Raw genomic sequence first — 19,168 nt, 5'->3', positions numbered from 1 at the left:
CTGCTGCTTTGCTTTATTTTTGTGGCAAAGGTGAAGCATGTTAAACTCCTAACATGCTGAAATGTGCGACACTTGAGTCCAGTCCCCCTGTCAGCTCCAATGCTCCTCTGTCCGCTGGCTGTTCACCGGAGTGAATTGACAGCAGATGAAAGAAGATTGTGTCACAAAAACATCTCAGATTTTATAGTGAAAACGAGGGAACAACCATTACGTGTTCAAATGTTTTCATTTCAGTTGTATTTGGTATTGTGGTGTGCCGTGGTTTGTTATTATTTGACTGCTGGACACACACGACTGTTGTAGCTTCTTCCAGGCCATAGTGGTATTTCACTGAAACCCAAACCTACATTTTCCCTGCACCCCCTTCAGTATTGTCACACCAGCGATTTTCCCCCAGGCATGGATTTACCAAAATCTGTAGTGTGTGTGTGCGTGCGTGCATGCGTGCGTGCGTGCGTGCGTGCGTGCGTGCGTGCGTGCGTGTCCTTGTCTCTTTGTGTGGCCATTGGGGTTTGGCTGCCATAGCTTTATAAACCACCAGGCTTAATTCTCCCTCTGTGGGCCTATTCTGAATGTCAGGACTCCTAAAATGTTTTCACAACACATTACTGCCTTGGACCCCCATTTGAAATGAAACCATTTTTCATTGGTGGTAGTTCACAGTGGTCCCCCTGGTCAGGGAATTGTTGAAATAGTGTAAAATTGTGAAAGTTGTTTTGTGGATTTGGCAAATTGTTGGATATAGCGGGTTGACTTACAGGAATTTAGCAGATTGCAATTTATTTCCCTCACATTTATTGCATGAGCTGTTGGTTTTGGTTTTTCTTCTACTGTAAGACTAGCAGTCGGTTGAACCAGAATGTTTACCCCTTTTGAAAATCAGCATTGAACAACCAGACAGGAACAAAGTTTTATAGGTCAAGAATGTACTCAAATCTGTGAGATGAAAGATTTAAATGTTGAGAAGTCAGTGAGAAATCATACAGTTTTGTGAGGGGACATGGTTGGGCCTTTGAATTCAGTTTAGTGTTGTCTTTTATTGTTTAAGGGCTGCAGCTAGTTATTATAATTGATTAATTCCTTAATTGATCACCCAATATTTTAGTCTGTCACAATTAGCATGAGCCTGAAGCGATGTCATGTTTTTTGTTTTGTTTTTTCTGTCCAACCATCATTTCAAATATATTACATTAACAATGGTATGAAATAGAAAGCAGTTTCAACATTTGTGAAGCTATGACCAGTGGATGTGCAGCATTTTTGCATCATATCTGACTTGATTTATTGATTGTATAAATGGTTGTAGATTGCTGCATCTGTAAATTCTCTTTTTGAGTGGAAATACAAGTAAATCGTGTTCTCCCAATTGCATGCAACTGCCAAAATCTCCCCTGAATGACCCCAGTTGGACCCTGGACTGAAGTTTGAACACCCCTGCTGTTTGAATGTGGATACAGTGGTGGCTCAGATTTACTATGACAGAGGAACTGTACAGGCTGTTGTTCAGTCTTTTTCGTCCCGGGAAGTCAAGTCTGGTTGTCTTTAGTGTCGGGTGGCTGCCTCTATTGTCATCACAAGATGGCTCCAGCCCTCCACTGTGGTGCGTGTGTGTGAGTAATGTGGCCAGACAGGCGAAGTTGTGCGTGCATATGCCATAAATGTGTGTGTATGCTTGGGTGTGATTAAGTGAAGGTTGTGTGCACCCATGCAAGTGTGTTAGTGTACTCTACAACGTGTGTGTGTTGTCGACTCAGCCTTTTCCAGGCAGCCCCTTACTCGTCTAACCCTCTAATCCCTGTAATCCCCCTCTCCCCCTCCTCTTTTTTCCTCCTCCCTCCACCCTAATTTCTCCTGTTCCCTTCCTGTCTTCCACTCCTCTCTTATCTCTGCTCTTCCCTCTGTATCTCTTTCACTCCTCATATCCAGTCTCTTCTAAATATATATAATGTTGCAAAGTTTTTCCATTTGTAGTGACGCAGATTGAATGCTCTGTATTTCCGACTTTCAACTTCTGCTTCCAAGTTGGAGTCTTTCTTTCATACATTAATTTATGAATACATAAATAAATGATAACCCTTTCTTGCTTCCTTATCCAGGCTGTGGAGAGAGAGCAGGTGGACAGCATTCAACCGAAGCTGCAGCATGTCAATGCAGTGGGTCAGGGTCTGATCCAGAGCGCCGCCAAACACACAGACACCCAGGCGCTGGAGCACGACCTCGAGACGACCAACCTGCGATGGAACTCACTAAACAAGCGGGTACGAATCGCATGTGCCAACCAAGAGATGCAGTTTATTGTATGGACTTGGCTTCCCAACTCATAACAAAACATCTCGTCTGTCCTCAGGTGGCAGAGCGCATCGCCCAGCTGCAAGAAGCCCTGTTGCATTGTGGGAAATTCCAGGATGCTCTGGAACCTCTTCTAAGCTGGCTGAGCGACACAGAGGAGCTGGTGGCCAATCAGAAGCCTCCATCTGCAGAGTACCGCGTGGTCAAGGCCCAGATCCAAGAACAAAAGGTGTGAGATGGATGAAGGGGGACAAAAGAAACACGTGTGATGAGAAATCTTTATAATTTTTTTCAGAAAACAGACTTGAGAGATGTGACGCTTAAAGCAGCAGAAGTGTCTTTCTTTAGGTCATCAAGGGTACATTTCAAAAGAGCTGTTTTTTATTCACAGTGTCAGAGTGCTCATATTTTCCATTTTGGGGATTTGAAGTGGTGATCATCAAGCACGGTTGTCTGAGCTCTTAGCTCCTGCCTCCCACATCCTCCTCTCCTTTCTTTGAAGTATCCTACCAGAGTTTGTCTGTAAATGAAGTGGATTTGAATTTTCACTTTCAATTTTTCTAGAATATTTATTTAAACATTTTTGGAAAAACGAATATTTCGTTTATCAGAGGGGTTGAATTGAAACATTGTTGATATTCAGATGTCCTCAGTGCCCTTCAACCACAAACAATAGATATTTGAATGACAGGCACACACACAAACACACATACAGTCCACACAGTCAATGATCCGTCTGCCTGGCATCCAAACAGCCCCAGTTGACCGTCTGCCAGTCAGACTGGCATACAAACAGGCGCACACACATGCATGGTGGATTTGCATTGTTTTCAGAGACACACTCAGACACACTTTTCCCTGTTTATCCAACATATTCTTCCTGTGTTTGTGCACATAAGAGCGCTGCAGGCTCAGCCAGCAATCAATCACACGTGTTTACATCCGTGACGGAGAGTCGTGTCACCGTTTGGCTCAGAAAGACAGAGTAAAGTGTAGAGAAGTGCATTCCAGAGGCTGAACCGCGCTGTTGGCTCAAAGCAGAGTGGCTGCTATCTGAGCAGGAAGTGCATCCATGTATGTTGTTTGTTGATCTTAAAATCGTTGGATCTTTAGTTAATGAATCACTGTTTGCGCTGTATCTACCTTTAAAAAGTAGCACCTAAACTTATTAAATTATTTATAATTCAAAAGATTTGTATAAATATATCGGCCAACCAGAGTCCTTTGATGATGCAGTGACTTTTAAAGAACTGATAACAGATGAGCTTTATATGAGGCTCTCCTAATGAAAAACTTTTCATCTTCTGTTCTCAGAAAAGAATGAATGTACTTGTTTCATGCCTCAAACACGTCAGGAACACATTTTGTTGCAGCACATTTTTTGATTTGCAAAAGTCACACAAAGTGTAAACACAACTTCATTTGCAAACATGGAGGGATTAGCTTTTAGATGTGGATTGATTACAGAACATGTAATCAAAAAAAATGTTTTATGTAAATTTGATTTGGCAGTGTACACCCATTAACAGTGTGGGGAATATTTTTTAGAACAACTCCACTATGATTTACTAGAGCATCACATTTTGTGTCTGAAAGTCTGAAAGCCACTTTTATATTTTACCAGCATTTGGCTGGTGGCTGCTCAGTAAGTTATTAGGTGTGCCTAGCTAAACAAATGCTACATATCAATATCAGCCCAATAAATCCATCCTTCTTGAAGGCTGTAATGTTCATCTTAATTTAACCTATTTGTCTTTTTCGAGGCTGTAGTTTGTGCTGCTGTCAAATGTTATTGTGTTAAACTGAGTGATGTTCCTCTATATGTTGTACATCATCAATTAAAAAAAAATGTATTGTCAGCATCAAAATATTTAAATTTTTCACATATCAGTAGATTACAGTGAAAACAAAGAAAAGGCTCACCCACATTCTTAAGATGACCTCTTAACATCTAAAATCACAGCACTAGGATTTCTGAAATGAACCAAAATAAATTAACAAACATTGAAAACATATAGGCATGCATTTGTTTACCCCAATTGCTGACCCATGCCTTTGTGCGTTTCTTTTCCTCCAGCTGCTCCAGAGGTTGTTAGATGACCGCCGGCCAACAGTGGAGATGATTCGTGCTGAGGGAGCGAGGATCGCAGCCACAGCAGACACTCAAGACCGTGAGAAGATACAGACCCAGCTCCAGAGTCTGGCAGAGAGATGGACTGACCTGCTCGACAAAGCCAGTGCTAGGTAAGTCTCATCTCCATGCTTCAGGGTGGGGAGAATCTGCGTATAAGCTCTGGTTTGCCAACCCTACTGATGGTCTCAGAATTCCCCATGGAGCTGAGAAAAGGAAAAGGGAATTTCCTTGGAGCAATAAATACTAAGGTGTCATATTACTCTGTTATGGTCATTATGGTCCTCAGATTCTTGACAATAAATCTATGATTGTTAACACTTCAAAATTATCAATTCTTTCATTTTCGTCCGTTGAAAATGAGACACAGATAATATCTCAGCAAGCAAAAGAGATTTACAGATTTGTCTAGCTGTAAAGATGTGGTTTGGGAAAGTAATTGGTGGTGTTCCTCAACAACATATTATCCTGTGGTTATTTCCTATTTTCTCTCGTTTCATCTCTGTGTAGCTCTGTTGAGCACCACTGTACTTAAAGAAAAGATAGTATCATTACCGTTGGTTTCTGTGGTCTACAAGTAATTTTCAGCGGCTCTTCTGTTCACTTGGGAAAGTAATGATTCTTTGTGGAGAAAGTGGGGACACAGTGAAGAGGTTTTATATTGCAGACATGTAAAGTAGTTTCATGTTGTTTACAACATTAATGGCTGTATGCTGCAAGGCATGATAAAAAAACATCTGTCATGTCATGGAATTTCTTACATTTAATACTTTAAATCTATGCACACACAAAGACAGATGTGAAAATGTAATAATATATAGTAAGACATGAACAGTTATTTAGCTGTTTTTATGAAAAATGTTGACGGCTGTATGATGCAAAATCAGGTCCAAGTTAAGCAAAAAATGAAAATCTAAGAAAGCAATAAAATACCAATAAAATCTCTCTTTCACCACCTCCCCCTCTTCCTCCTCCTCTTCCTCCTCCTCATCTCTTGGTATCTTGTCCCACCCCGCCTTCCTCCCGTCCCTCAGGCAGAGGCAGTTGGAGGAGCTGCAGGTTTTGGCTCTTGAGTTCCATGAAGCCCTGGAGCCCCTGGGAGAATGGCTGAGTGCCACCGAGAGGCGCCTGAGCTCTGCCGAGCCAATGGGAACCCAGACAGCCAAGATCACCCAGCAGATCGTCAAGCATAAGGTACTGCTTGCCCCCATCGTTACCAAGATTCTCCCCTCATAGAAAGATCACAAAGGTCGATTTTTACTGCTTCAGATAGTATCATACTATTAACAAAATGGCTGCTAACCGTCAACCCAGTAGGAAAAAATAGGTTGAAATTATGGGAAGAGGCTCGCAATTGTTGTCATGCTTGGCAAAGTAAAGGCTCAACATGAGACATCGTTCACTCAGTAGATTTACAGATGTTGCAGACAAGAAAATACTTGCTGACTTTCCTACCTATAAATATTGTTGGTGTTCCAGTTCTGCAATCCCTGTTTGAACTGACAAGTAACGTAGAAAATGATTTATTATAGCAAACACACATACGCTTACTCAGTCAGCAGTCCCAATAAAACATGTACAGTTAATCTCAGTGTAACTCGATGGAAAGATGCTGTGAGAGTGAGCACGAGGAAGAAGATCCAAGAAGCATCATTTACAACACAAACATACCCTTTATACAAGCCCATTTCTTTATCGTGTTAAGTTCTTTTTATTTCCATTTTGGCTGAGTTAGAAGTTCTTTTTAAGTTTCTCTTCTCATTCATTCATTCATTCGTTGATGTTTATGATTTGTCATTTGCATGCACATATTTTCAGTTTATCTGTTTTTCTATTGTTTTGCTGTCCTTTTCTCATCTCCACCTTATTCTCTCTCACACACACACACACACACACACACACACACACACACTCACACTCACACACACAACTCCCAGGCGCTCCAAGAGGATGTGTCCTCACGTGAAGCCGAGGTCGACCACCTCGAGTCCCTCAGCCAATCGCTGACCCCACTCAGCTGCACGGCAGATCGTGATTGGTTAAGTGAGCGGGTGGGGGCGGTGAGGTCAGGTCACTCAGAACTCACAGATTGGTGCACGAGGCGGGCGGGCCTGCTGGAGCAGGCGCTGGCTAATGCTCAGCTGTTTGGGGAGGATGAGGTAGAGGTGCTGAACTGGCTGGCAGAGGTGGCTCAGAGGCTGGCTCAGGTCTCCATCCAGAGCTACCAGCCTCAGCTGCTGGCTGAGCTCCACAAGCACACTCTGGTATGACTTCATGAACACACTGAATGAGTTCACTGAGTACAATCTAAAACATGACAACAGTAGTTAATAATTTAGGGTAAGAGCTACAGTATACATGTAGAATTGGAATAATATACTGTAATATTTTGAATCAGCTAAATGCTCTTTAACATAAGTATATATATATCCATTTATTTAATTATATACAGTGTAGTATCTTGAAACACAAGGGACCATGAGTAAATTCACATCATTTCCTTCAACCGCTGTCATGATGGCTTATCACAAGTAAAATAGAGCAGATATGATGAACAAATGTACTTTTATTATCTTTTATTCATTTTTCAAAGTTAAAGAAATGCTTATTGCTGGACTTTTTTGGTTTTGAAACCAAAGAAAAAACCTTTTGTCTACTAGAGGTTAACTTTCACTCTCTGTCTCTTCTCAGTCTCTAAATGAAGAGATTGTGAGCAGGAAAAAGACGGTGGACCAAGCCATCAAGAACGGACAAGCCTTACTCAAACAGACCACAGGTAATAACAAGACCACAGACAAAGACGTTAAATGTATTGCCAGTGTTATCCTTGGTCGCCTTTCAGTTCATGCTTGGAGTTTGATGATTAAAGTTTAAAGATTAAAAATACTAAAATTAGATACTTATTTTTCCCATAAGTGACTAAACAAGCTGCTCTCAGAGGAAAATAAGATCCCCAGAACACTCTTTGAAGCTAGAAAGTTGGCAGGGTCCACCAAATATAAACAAAATTAACGGTATGAAATTGTGTTGTGCTTTTAAGGTCAGTTTGTTTATTCAGTTTATTCAGTCATGAAAACAAAGAGAGCTTGTTTATTTAATTTGATTAGGCATAAAACAAAACTGTCAGTGAAGCTCTTTCTCTTCTGATTAAAATTTCTTCCGCAGAACTACAAAGTGCACCTTTAATAACTAAAATCAATAGATTGATATATAATTCTGTAAATTAATTTTTTTTTATGTGGTGAAGCTTGGTGAGATAATCACACTGGAAAGAAAAAAAAAACCTTTCCTGTGGCCTCACATCCAAAACTCACATTTTTACATCAGCGGTGAACCAAATCGTAGCATCTGGCTTGTGTCTCTGTTCTCGTGATATTAGCCATGCTGACTGCAGGCACTATTAGCGAGTTAATTGATGGTTACCCCATGAATACACTGCTTGTTTGCACTCTCATATTTTAGATGGTCAGGCAAATGTTATGGCTGTGAGAGTTTTGCTGAATTGTCAACCTTAGCCTACCGTGAGATTGAAAACAGTGTGTTTGGAATAGATTTTAAGAAATTCTATAAGAATTAAGATGGAAATTTGGCATACAAGGAATTGGCCTTGAGTGTGTTTCGATCTGTCGCAATAAACTTTGTTTATTATCACAAAATCCTATAAGAAAATCAATTAAATAATTCTGTACACTCAGGTGGTTCTTTGACTGATCACACTGATATCATTTATAAAAGCATCAGTCCAGGACCTGACCTGTTTGTGCTCTGGCAGGCGAGGAAGTTCTCCTGATCCAGGAGAAGCTTGATGGCATCAAGTCTCGCTACGCTGAGATGACGGCCAGCAGCAGCAAGGCCCTCCGCACCCTGGAGCAGGCCCTGCAGCTGTCCACACGATTCGCCAGCGCCCATGACGACGTCAACCAGTGGCTGGACAGCATGGAGGCTGAGCTCAACAATGTAGAGCCCGACGCCACACCCTCATACCAGGAAAGACAGAAGGTGGGTGCAGTATCAGAGAGATGGTTGCAGTTATGCCTGTGTCCTTTTGGAATTAGACATACAGATCACTATGTATTTGTTAATATACCTTTATTTCTGCAATGATTTAAAAGAAAATACATTGAATTATTAGAACTGAGACACTGATCAAGCAGCAACCCGTTTTTGTTCCCCTTGAAACATTCAGGGTGTTGCAGGCTGTTTAATTACTACAGTTAAGTTATAGTATTTAGATGTAATGGAATATACTTTTCACTATTTAACATTACAGTTATTGCTTCCTGGCTTATTATTAACTTTAGCTTATGATTAATTCTGAACTTGAGTGACTGACTGAAATCTCAGAATTTTACCCATTTTAAGGGATTATTTTTAAAGACAACGTTGTACAAATTGTTTGAAAAGAACAAAATATTTCATGAAATCTCCGGTCTGTAATGACATTTCCTGCCGTTCCAATATCAACCCACCCACAGTCAAGTTGCCATAGTAACATTGGTCGCTTGGAACTCAATAATACTTTTGCAAAAAGTATTGCCATTTATTTTGATGCCGCCATCCAGTTTTTTTCACTCTTCAGTGACATTTTCAGCTGTTAACATTCAAAGCGTTTTCAGTTTACAACACATTTGCTCTTATAATGTTACCCAACCTCAGGGAACAAAGCTGTTGAAGCTTTACATATGTATACTAGGCTGTATTTTAAATGTCCTAATGTAAGCAAATTTGACACCTTATTGCTCTTATAAAACTAATCATTCACGGTTACTTTTGCAGGAGCTGAAGAAAGTGTCGGCCGAGAAGCGCCTGGTGTTGGACACCGTCAACGAGGTGGGAAGCGCCTTGTTAGATCTGGTACCATGGCGAGCCCGCGAGGGCTTGGACCGCCTCGTCGCTGATGCAAACCAGCGCTATCGCCAGGCTGATGAAACCATCACACAGCGGGTGCAACTGGTACAAGCTGCCATCCAGAGGTCACAGCAGGTACTGCAAGTAGTTCAACTTGAATGTTGAGCTGGTTATCTTTTCGATTTGTCTGTTCTACTGTGAGCACTTTAACCCACTAAACACCACCTTTCCTTCCAGTATGAGGAGGCAGTGGATGCAGAGCTGGCCTGGATCGGGGAGACAGAGCGTAAATTGGCATCTCTGGGGCCCCTGAGCCTGGAGCCTGACGTTACGGTGGCCCAGCTGCAAGTACAAAGGGCCTTCAACATCGACATCATCCGGCACAAAGACACCGTGGATCAGCTCCTAGGCACCAGAGACGACATCCTGGAAACCTGCAGTGATGCCCAGAAGGACGCACTGATAGTAAGTCACTGATGGTTAAGGGGGAGATGGAGAATCAAGAGGAAGAGAAGAAAAATTATTTAGTCAGCAACAGGCTCTTAGCACTAATATCTTTGTCTTTTTCTTCAGGTGAAGACAGATTCTCTCAGCGCTCGTTATGATGCAGTGAGCCAGAGCCATAGTGAGCGGTTCTCAGCATTGGAGCAGGCCCAGGTTTTGGTCGCTCGGTTCTGGGAGACCCACGAGGAACTGGAGCCATGGTTGGGTGAGACTGAAACACTCATCACCCAGCTGCCTCCACCAGCCATCGACACAGACGCTCTTCGACTGCAACAGGACCAGATGAGGGTAAGGGAAAATTGTCTCTGTTTACTGTCACCAGCTGAAAAGTGTTTTGGTTATGTTATTAATTTCCTCTCCATCCTTTCACCTACTCTCCAGCTGCTCAGGGAGTCTATCGCAGAGCACAAGCCCCACATCGACAAGCTGCTGAAGATTGGACCCCAGCTGGCCAAACTCAGCCTCCAGGAGGGGGCGTCTGTGATACAGCGCTACACAGAGGCAGAGAGACGCTACCTGGCCATCAAAGAGGGGGTTAAAGGTCGTGCAACATCCCTAGATGAGGCAGTGTCCCAGTCTGCACAGGTACGACACCGAAGACAAATTAACTGTTTTAACCGCAGACCTAAATCTATTAAGTTTTATTATTTAGTCTTCTTTGGTGCCAGAAAGTCAGAAGACTTCAGCAAGAGTTCTGTGAAAGTTAATTCAATAAACTTAAATTACATTTTGTGCGTGAACTAATTTGTTCATCTACAAACCAATTTGCCTCCCACTGCAGAGTGAAGACCTTGTAATTTGTAAATTATGTTTGGCCCAGTCTGTTTACAGCTTGTTATATCGTCTGCAGCTCCAGACGAAACACACTGATGTGATTACTGAGTAGCATGTCTGCTGTTTGCCCTAATCTAAATGGTAATGAGGATTTATCTTGCAAGGGCAAGTTTTATTTGTATTTGATGTTTTATTGACTTTTTTCCTCACTCCACTTTACATAAAAATGTTTATATTCTCAAAAGGTAAAACGAATGTATCAGTGTTTAGTCCAGTTTTCTTTACACTTATTATACCTTCTCTTAGCACCTCATCTCATGAGACATCATTGAATCACTTGAGTTAATATCTCCTGTCTGTACTGTATGCATGTCTCTGATTTAACTCATTGTATTGTTTCTCCACCCTCCGCCCCCGTCAAACCAACTCATGTATCACTCCCTCTCCTCCACCACCTACACTTCCACTCTGTCCTTATCTCTCACTCCATCCTAAACCACCCACATCCTCGTCTCTCCACCTTCATCCTTTGATTTAACCCTAATCTCCCCCATCATGTTCACCCCTCATCCTTGCAACCCATTCCCTCATCCATCCCATCCCCCGTTCATTGTGGATGTGCTGTGTGTGTTGCACCCCCCCAACCATCATTTTCTCCATCGTCACTGCTCACTGCAATCACCCAGCTGGTAGAGGTAAGACACTGACTATCAACATCAAACTGGCACTCGGGCTGCGGTCGGACCACATGATATGGTCAATAAATCAAATATGAATCGATACTGAGGGACTAATCTTGTACCAGTAAATCACTAATCAAATACTAATCTAACCAGACAGAGTTATAATATCGCAGTCGATTCATAAAGCGATTTTCACCTGAATCTTATTGAAGATTTAAGTGATCTACAAGAACCAAACCATGTGTCTGCCAACCCTGAGTGACAAAAGAACCTGAATAAAATCTGTTGGGAAATGTCCTTTTTGCGTCGGTTTGTAGACTTAAATTAAGCCTAGTCTAAAACTGAGACATGCTGTCCAGTAATGATTGTTTCAGTCTCAGTTTCAGACTAGGCTTGATTTAAGTCATGAAACCAGTCCTAGCTGTCCTTTTGTCTCACAAAATCCTCCCCTCCTGGCTAGATGAGATTTGTTTTAGTATGTCATGATCAAGCAATATAATTTCCCACAACAACAACTCAGTAGAACCTGTACCATGTCCTGAGTCTTGGATTAGCAGCTCCCTGTTTTGTGGTAGATCAAGTCCAGATTAGTCAGAGTTACACAACCTGGCTGACATGCTGAAGGTGCAATATTGAGATGCTGAATACTGTTGAAGAACTGTAAAGGCTTGTCAACATCCTCTGTTGAAATCTGATAAAAGTTATAAAATAAAAAAGCCTTAAAGTTAATGCAGTGTGCCACAGATGGCTGAACACCCACATGATATCTCAGTATTTTCTCACTTTCAAAATGTCACCCAGCCATCAAGAAACCCGAACCCAGCCCCCTCAACCCACTCTGTCCTCCTCCTCCTCCTCCTCATAATACTTTTCTTCTAATTCTCCGTCCCCAGTTTCATGACAAGATGGACCCCCTGTTGGAGACCCTGGAGGGGGCGGTGCAGCGACTGCGGCAGCCCCCTTCAGTGGCTGCGGAGGTGGAGAAGATCAGGGAGCAGCTGGCTGAGCACCGAGCCCAGGGGCTGGAGCTGGACAAACTGCTACCGAGCTTCTCCGCCCTCTGTGCCCGCGGAGAGGAGCTCATCGGACGAGCCGCTCATGACGATCCTGCTGCTCAGGGTGAGTGGCAACGATTGGTCTGACAGTGAATGACAGACAGATAACATTCAAACTGACAGACAGGACAAGGGGCTTTCCACAGACATGAATTATCTCACTATTTTTGAATGTAAAGTGTACCCTTGGTGCACTTGTTCCATTCATTGATGAGCTGTTGTACATGTAGCCAACAATTTAAGAGGGGGACTAAATTATGCTTTTATCCATCTTGTAATACTTTAATCGGGCAAACATCTGAACAGCTAACTAAATGGGGCTGCCAACTCTCATTGTAAGCATTCAGTGTGTTTCAATGATAATACTGGCTATATATAGAACTAAATATTACACAATTTGATTTGTTTTTTAATGTTTAAAGGGCAACAGAAATTGGAGTGGGTCAGAACATATCAGCACACATAAAAGGCTTCTGTAATCTGGGTGAAAAATGTTAAAGTCTTAGAATACTTTTGGCTCCAGTCCAACTAGTTCACTGACCGAACAATCAACTTGGCAAAGTCAGTCAGTGTTTTCCTGGCACAAAGCCAGTGAGCGGACGTTGTCAAATTTTAAAATGGAACAGATTCAGCGGTGAAGTTCTGCATATTTCTTCCATCGCCACCACATGGTGGGACAAAACACACACATGGGTCTTTGTTATGTCGCCCACTGAAAAACTCTGTGCTTTGATACCCTACAGCCTGCCACACTTTGTGCAAATGAAAGGCCTCAGTGTGCAGAGATAGTGGGAGTGTACTGATGAAAGACTCAACTTACCAGGACTAGACACTAGACTCTTTCTGAAATTATCTAAAATAGATTAGACTAGATGGCAGAGAAGTATTTCCCAGTATGCCCAATGAGATACCTTCAACTTCTCTCTACCAACCTCTTTAAACTGACTTTTCTCCCCTTGCTCCTCCAGCTGTTCGTTCCCGCCTCCTGCGCCTCCGCTCCCTGTGGGATGAGATCCGGCAGCGAGCTGAGGAGAGGGAGGGAAAGCTGAATGACGTCTTGGACCTGTCAGGGAAGTTCTGGGCTGACGTGGCGGCGCTACTGAGCACACTCAGAGACTCCCAAGATATTGTGAAAGAGCTGGAGGACCCTGGTGTGGACCCCTCACTCATCAAACAACAGATTGAAGCTGCTGAGGTATGAAGGACATGAGGGAGTGAGTGAATAGTGATTGACAGGCAGAAGAGACAAAGAGGAGATAAAAGACGGAATAGTGTCAGAAATGCACTGTTTGTGGTAAATGCGATTTCTCTCTAACCTTCTACTAGGCCATTAAGGCAGAGACGGACGGTCTGAGGGAGGAGCTGGAGTTTGTCAGGACCCTCGGAGCTGACCTCATCTTTGCCTGCGGAGAAACTGAGAAACCTGAGGTCAAGAAGACCATTGACGAGGTGAGAAATCAATACCATGTGCCGTCATTTACTTCTGAAAACATGAAAGTATTTGTTTGTTTGGATCCTCCTAAATGTTGACCCTCTAACATAATTCCTTTTGTCTTCCGGTCTTTCTCCCAGATGAATGCAGCCTGGGAAGGCCTGAACCGGACATGGAGAGAGAGGATGGAGAGACTGGAGGAGGCTATGACAGCGTCTGTGCAGTACCAAGATGCACTGCAGGTTTGTACATCACAGTAGCCAGGCTATCTTTATGATTGTCTGCAGCAATATCATCAATCATCATTTCATTAAAGCTTTCAATAATTTCTATCTCTATCTTTTTCAGTCTATGTTCGATTATCTGGACAACGCAGTGATCAAGTTGTGTGACATGTCGACTGTGGGAACAGATCTGGGAACTGTCAAACAGCAGATCGAAGAGCTCAAGGTTGGCATGAGAGTCTCATTTTTCCTCACCTTTGAAAAAATCGTTCAATTATGAAAACATTTAAAACAAAAAATACATTTTTATAAAATTTTGATCTCTTGCATGAGCCATGTTATTACCTGTATTTAAATCCCTTAAGGTCCATGATGATTATTTGTTGGAAAGTTTGCATTGCACTTTCCCCAGATTGTTGTAATACAACTTTTAAGCAGTATCAAGAACTAACAAAACACTACTCTCCTCTCATCCCTCCATTCACCCCGAGCAGCAGTACAAGGTTGAGGTATACCAGCAGCAGATTGACATGGAGAAGCTCTGCCACCAGGGGGAGCTGCTGTTGAAGAAGGTTTCAGATCAGACAGACAGAGACATGATCCAGGAGCCGCTGACTGAACTCCGACATCTCTGGGAAAACCTGGGGGATAAAATCACCCAAAGACAGGTAATGACACCACGTGAGGCCATCAAAAGTTATCATCTACATAACTGAGTTGTCCCTGGGAAACACGTGGGAACAAAACTGTGTTAGGAACACGATATTCTGTAGCTGACCGCGAGCATTCACTGCACTGTTTCCCTTGGGAGTTGTCGATGTTGGTCTTTGTTGGCGTTCTGGAGTATTGCATGTATTTGACAGTTGCTTTTCATTGCAGTCCAAATATTTGAGTCCCTATTTTTAAGCCCGACCTTCTGTCTTTCGTCCACCACAGCACAAGCTGGAGGCTGCCCTGCTGGCCCTGGGTCAGTTCCAGCATGCCCTGTCTGAGCTGCAGGCCTGGCTGAACCACACACACACCACTCTGGACACACAGCGACCAGTCAGCTCTGACCCCAAGGCCATCGAAATCGAGCTGGCGAAACACCACGTATGTCTCTGCTCCTTACAAACTGAGACTTCTCATCTATTGCCTTATCTTGTGACTTCTTCTTTGTCAGGTTATCATTGTAAATTAACCTGTTTGAGGGACACTGTTCCTTACAAAAGTATTTGACTCAGTAACTTTTTTGCTGTCACACTATTTGCTATGTCTGTGCTTATGAAACCCGGCCATGTCCTGTAGCCCTCATGTGTTTTCTTTTAGTGTCTTTGGTGAGCCATTCAATGAATATCGGCTTCTTCTTATTTCAACTTCCAAAACCTTGGAACTAGTTGCATCTCAAAATTTAAATCTAACTTTGTGTAATTATTTCCTCTCTATCCCAGGTTTTGCGTAATGATGTGCTATCCCATCATTCCACGGTGGAGACTGTAAACAATGCTGCCGCTGAGCTACTGGAGTCCTCTCCTGGCGACGAGGCCAGCCACCTGAGGGACCAGCTGGATCATCTCAACCAGGGCTGGGAGAGCCTTCTGCTCAAGACCCAGGAGCGGCAGAAGCTACTGGAGGCCGCTCTGCACCAGGTAAAGAAAAGACAGTTGGAAAAAGAAACTAAAAGCATCATTCATTGCAACAATATTTGTAAATAAAATGATATCAGCTAAAGTGGGAACTTTCCCATGAGATCTTGTTTGGCTAAAAAAATTATCTATACCTGTTTCTCCTCCTCCCTCGCTTGTTTCTGTGTAGGCTGAAGGTTTCCATGGCGAGTTGGAGGAGTTCCTCCAGTGGCTGCGGAGGACGGAGAGCCAGCTGTCTGCTGCCAAACCAACAGGCGGTCTCCCTGAAACAGCCAGGGAGCAGCTACAGCAACACATGGTAAAAGAGAATCACATTACACCTTTATGCTCACAGAATCATGCACAATACACATAGATGCACCTTTTCTGCAATTTGCTTCATGTAGCATCAATCTCACATGAGGAGCCTTATATAAATGCCACACAGTTTAATGAAAGTTAGGTGCCAGGAGAGAATTTATTGTAGAACAAAAACTGTTGTGATAATTTTTTTCAGTTTCATGGTTGATTGCATTTATTTTAAGTTGCTTTGGATGAAAGCATCAGCTAATTAACTAGGTAGCTAGGCTTATTTTTTTTCCTTGTCATTAAGGGATTTTAGTAAAGTACATACAAGTTTTACTAGCAAAGTATTGAGCAGATGCTCAGAGTATTAGCTTACACACATTCTATTTACACAGAGAGACACTTGGTATTAGGTGACTATGAAACTTTAATAGCTTCCATTGTTCTAAACTGACCAGTGAGACACAACAACATTTACCTTTTAGCCCAAGTGTCAACTCACATTTGTGTCTTCCTTGCCTGCAGGAGCTTCAAGCACAGCTGACTCAGCGAGCAGACCTGTACCACCGCCTGCTGGACCAGGGAGAGTCCATGCTGCTAGCTCGTGGAGGAGAGGAGGCAGGACCCGGTACCACCCAGACTCAGCAGAACCTGGGCATGTTGCAGAACAAGTGGGCCAGCCTCAACACCAAGATGGACGACCGCAGGGTAAGAATGTCTTGTCTCCTTTTTTTAATCATCGTTAGTGAGAGACTTACTTATACTAATAGTTTTGTTGTTAACTTAAATCTCTGAACTTTCCAGGCAAAGTTGGATGAGGCCGTTTCCTTGGCAACAGGTTTCCAGACCTCACTGCAGGACACCATCAACTGGCTGACCCAGGCTGAACAGACCCTGAACATGGCCCAACCCCCAAGCCTCATGCTAGATACAGTCCTCTTCCAGATCGATGAGCACAAGGTACTAAACATGCTCCTGTTACTAGAAACATGGTTAAGACACCTGTTTGGATTTGGACATTTAACAATTCTGCAGAGTAGCTGTCATCACTTGCTGTTAAAATCGAGATATTAAACTCTACATTAACACATTCTGCACTCTCATCCGTGTCTGCCCAGGTATTTGTGAATGAAGTGAACACCCACAGAGAGCAGGTCCTGGCTCTGGAGAAGGCCGGCTCTCAGCTTCGCTTTGCCAGCCTGAAGCAGGATGTTGTACTCATCAAAAACCTGCTGCTCAGCGTCCAGGCTCGCTGGGACAAGCTGGTCCAGAGGTCACTGGACCGCGGCCGACACCTTGATGAGGCCCGCAAACGCGCCAAACAGGTACTGCGCTGATAGTCATACAAACACCTGAATAAAAAAACTGCTGATGTTGTCTCATCAATCCAGATTATGCACATTGCATTTCATTTTTCAGGACAGGGAATGTTTTTTAATCAAGTTGGTATGTGTGTATTAAAATATTAAACAGAAATTTGATAACCCTCTTTTTTCAGTTCCACGAGGCCTGGAGGAAGCTGACAGACTGGCTAGAAGAAGCCGAGAAAAGACTGGACTCAGAGCTGGAGATCTCCAACGAACCAGACAAGATCAAAGTCCAACTGACCAAACACAAGGTACGTTATGCACACTTCTTCAAGGCAAATGTATGAAAAAGTCCATGAGTTCAATATTTAATGTTCTTGTATACAAATCTTTTTACTTCTCTGCATGTACAGGAGTTCCAGAAAGCACTGGGGTCAAAGCAGCCGGTTTATGACACAACAGTAAGATCTGGAAAGGCCATGAGGGACAAGGCTCAGCTGCCAGCAGACACCCAGAAACTAGACCACCTGGTAGGAGAGGTCCGCGACAAGTGGGACACCGTCTGTGGCAAGAGCGTAGAGAGGTAAAGAGGATGAACAATGGGCAATGAAACTGACTTTTACAACTATTCATTACAGATCTTACATGTGGAAGATGATTACTGACATATGTGTGTCTTCTCCTCTCCATCCAGACAACACAAGCTAGAGGAGGCTCTGCTGTTCTCAGGACAGTTTGCAGAGGCTCTCCAGGCCCTGGTGGACTGGTTGTACCGGGTAGAGCCCCAGCTGGCTGAAGACCAGCCCGTCCATGGTGACCTGGATCTGGTGTCCAACCTTATGGACTCACATAAGGTGTGTACACTAAACAGAACTGTATGAGAAGACAATAAATACCTTTTCACCGCCCATAACCGCAGTGTACTTGTTTTATTAAATGTCTATTATTTAACCCTGCAGGCTTTCCAAAAGGAGCTCGGTAAGAGAACCGGCAGCGTTCAGGCTCTGAAGCGCTCAGCTCGGGACCTGATGGATACTGGCCGCGATGACACAGCATGGGTCAAAGTTCAACTTCAGGAGCTCAGCAATCGCTGGGATACAGTGTGCGCCTTGTCAGTCACAAAGCAAACTCGCCTCCAGCTGGCCCTCAAACAGGTCAGACAAAAAGCCGTACTGATGTTTAAAAGTTTAATATTTCCTTAAACATCAAACCTTGTCAACAAATGATGTACAGGGTTTTAATAAAGACCTATCCCGTTCTTCTATCTACCATTAACTGTTAGGCGGAGGAGTTTCGTACAGCAGTGCAGGTGCTTCTGGAGTGGCTCTCCGAGGCGGAGCAGACGCTTCGTTTCCGTGGTGTCCTTCCCGAAGAGGCAGAAACTCTGCAGGCACTGCTGCACACACATCGTGACTTCATGAGCACGGTGGAGGAGAAGAGGGCAGATGTCAACAAGGCTGCTGGCATGGGGGAGGGCATCCTGACTGTTTGTCACCCAGACTCCATCACCACCATCAAACACTGGATCACCATCATCAGGGCACGCTTCGAGGAGGTGAGGAAGGGAGGGTAGTGGTGAGGTAGAGAATCAGTTAGATACTTCCTATATTATTGTTTAACATCTTAGGTTAAATAGTGTTTATAATCTTATCTTTTATCATTTTAACTTTAGGGTTTAGGTTTTGGGTAGACCTAACATCCTTAACTTTATGTAACCAAGAATATATTTTAATAAGGGATAAAAACAAGAAGTGTCTTATATTAATCCACACCTTTTCTCTACAGGTGCTGACGTGGGCCAAACAGCACGAGCAGCGACTGGAGACAGCTCTGACCGAGGTGCTGAACAACGCCAACCTGCTGGAGGAGCTGTTGTCATGGCTACAGTGGTCTGAGACCACATTGATCCAGAGAGACCAAGAGCCGCTTCCTCAGGACATTCCTCAACTCAAAACACTCATCACAGAACACCAGGTGGGCTTCATTCACTAAGCTAAACACCCAAACATAA

At 43.3% G+C, this 19,168-nt stretch overlaps 1 protein-coding gene across 25 annotated transcripts in view; it reads left to right on the top strand.

Annotated features, from left to right (window-relative positions):
* macf1a (microtubule actin crosslinking factor 1a) overlaps positions 1-19,168 on the top strand; it is a 230,812-nt gene that overhangs the window by 197,561 nt on the left and 14,083 nt on the right. For 19 of the 25 annotated variants that reach the window (XM_030411325.1, XM_030411324.1, XM_030411314.1 and 16 more), the window contains 30 exons: positions 2,097-2,258; positions 2,348-2,518; positions 4,367-4,533; positions 5,455-5,614; positions 6,358-6,684; positions 7,112-7,196; positions 8,193-8,419; positions 9,197-9,403; positions 9,506-9,733; positions 9,842-10,060; positions 10,154-10,357; positions 11,233-11,241; positions 12,123-12,348; positions 13,253-13,479; positions 13,611-13,733; positions 13,857-13,958; positions 14,065-14,166; positions 14,435-14,608; positions 14,877-15,032; positions 15,371-15,568; positions 15,735-15,863; positions 16,376-16,558; positions 16,655-16,810; positions 16,969-17,175; positions 17,349-17,468; positions 17,571-17,740; positions 17,852-18,011; positions 18,117-18,311; positions 18,440-18,712; positions 18,943-19,131. In XM_030411325.1, the coding sequence (XP_030267185.1) occupies positions 2,097-2,258; positions 2,348-2,518; positions 4,367-4,533; positions 5,455-5,614; positions 6,358-6,684; positions 7,112-7,196; positions 8,193-8,419; positions 9,197-9,403; positions 9,506-9,733; positions 9,842-10,060; positions 10,154-10,357; positions 11,233-11,241; positions 12,123-12,348; positions 13,253-13,479; positions 13,611-13,733; positions 13,857-13,958; positions 14,065-14,166; positions 14,435-14,608; positions 14,877-15,032; positions 15,371-15,568; positions 15,735-15,863; positions 16,376-16,558; positions 16,655-16,810; positions 16,969-17,175; positions 17,349-17,468; positions 17,571-17,740; positions 17,852-18,011; positions 18,117-18,311; positions 18,440-18,712; positions 18,943-19,131 (5,256 nt within the window). The remainder of the gene's footprint in view (positions 1-2,096; positions 2,259-2,347; positions 2,519-4,366; positions 4,534-5,454; positions 5,615-6,357; positions 6,685-7,111; positions 7,197-8,192; positions 8,420-9,196; positions 9,404-9,505; positions 9,734-9,841; positions 10,061-10,153; positions 10,358-11,232; positions 11,242-12,122; positions 12,349-13,252; positions 13,480-13,610; positions 13,734-13,856; positions 13,959-14,064; positions 14,167-14,434; positions 14,609-14,876; positions 15,033-15,370; positions 15,569-15,734; positions 15,864-16,375; positions 16,559-16,654; positions 16,811-16,968; positions 17,176-17,348; positions 17,469-17,570; positions 17,741-17,851; positions 18,012-18,116; positions 18,312-18,439; positions 18,713-18,942; positions 19,132-19,168) is intronic. The other 6 variants (XM_030411323.1, XM_030411315.1, XM_030411328.1 and 3 more) reach the window with 3 other exon arrangements.

This window comes from Sparus aurata, chromosome 3, assembly GCF_900880675.1.
Source record: "Sparus aurata chromosome 3, fSpaAur1.1, whole genome shotgun sequence".
Classification (NCBI taxonomy): Eukaryota; Metazoa; Chordata; class Actinopteri; order Spariformes; family Sparidae; genus Sparus; species Sparus aurata.
The sequence above is the reverse complement of the archived record's forward strand: the minus strand, read 5'-3'. Positions and strand labels throughout refer to the sequence as shown.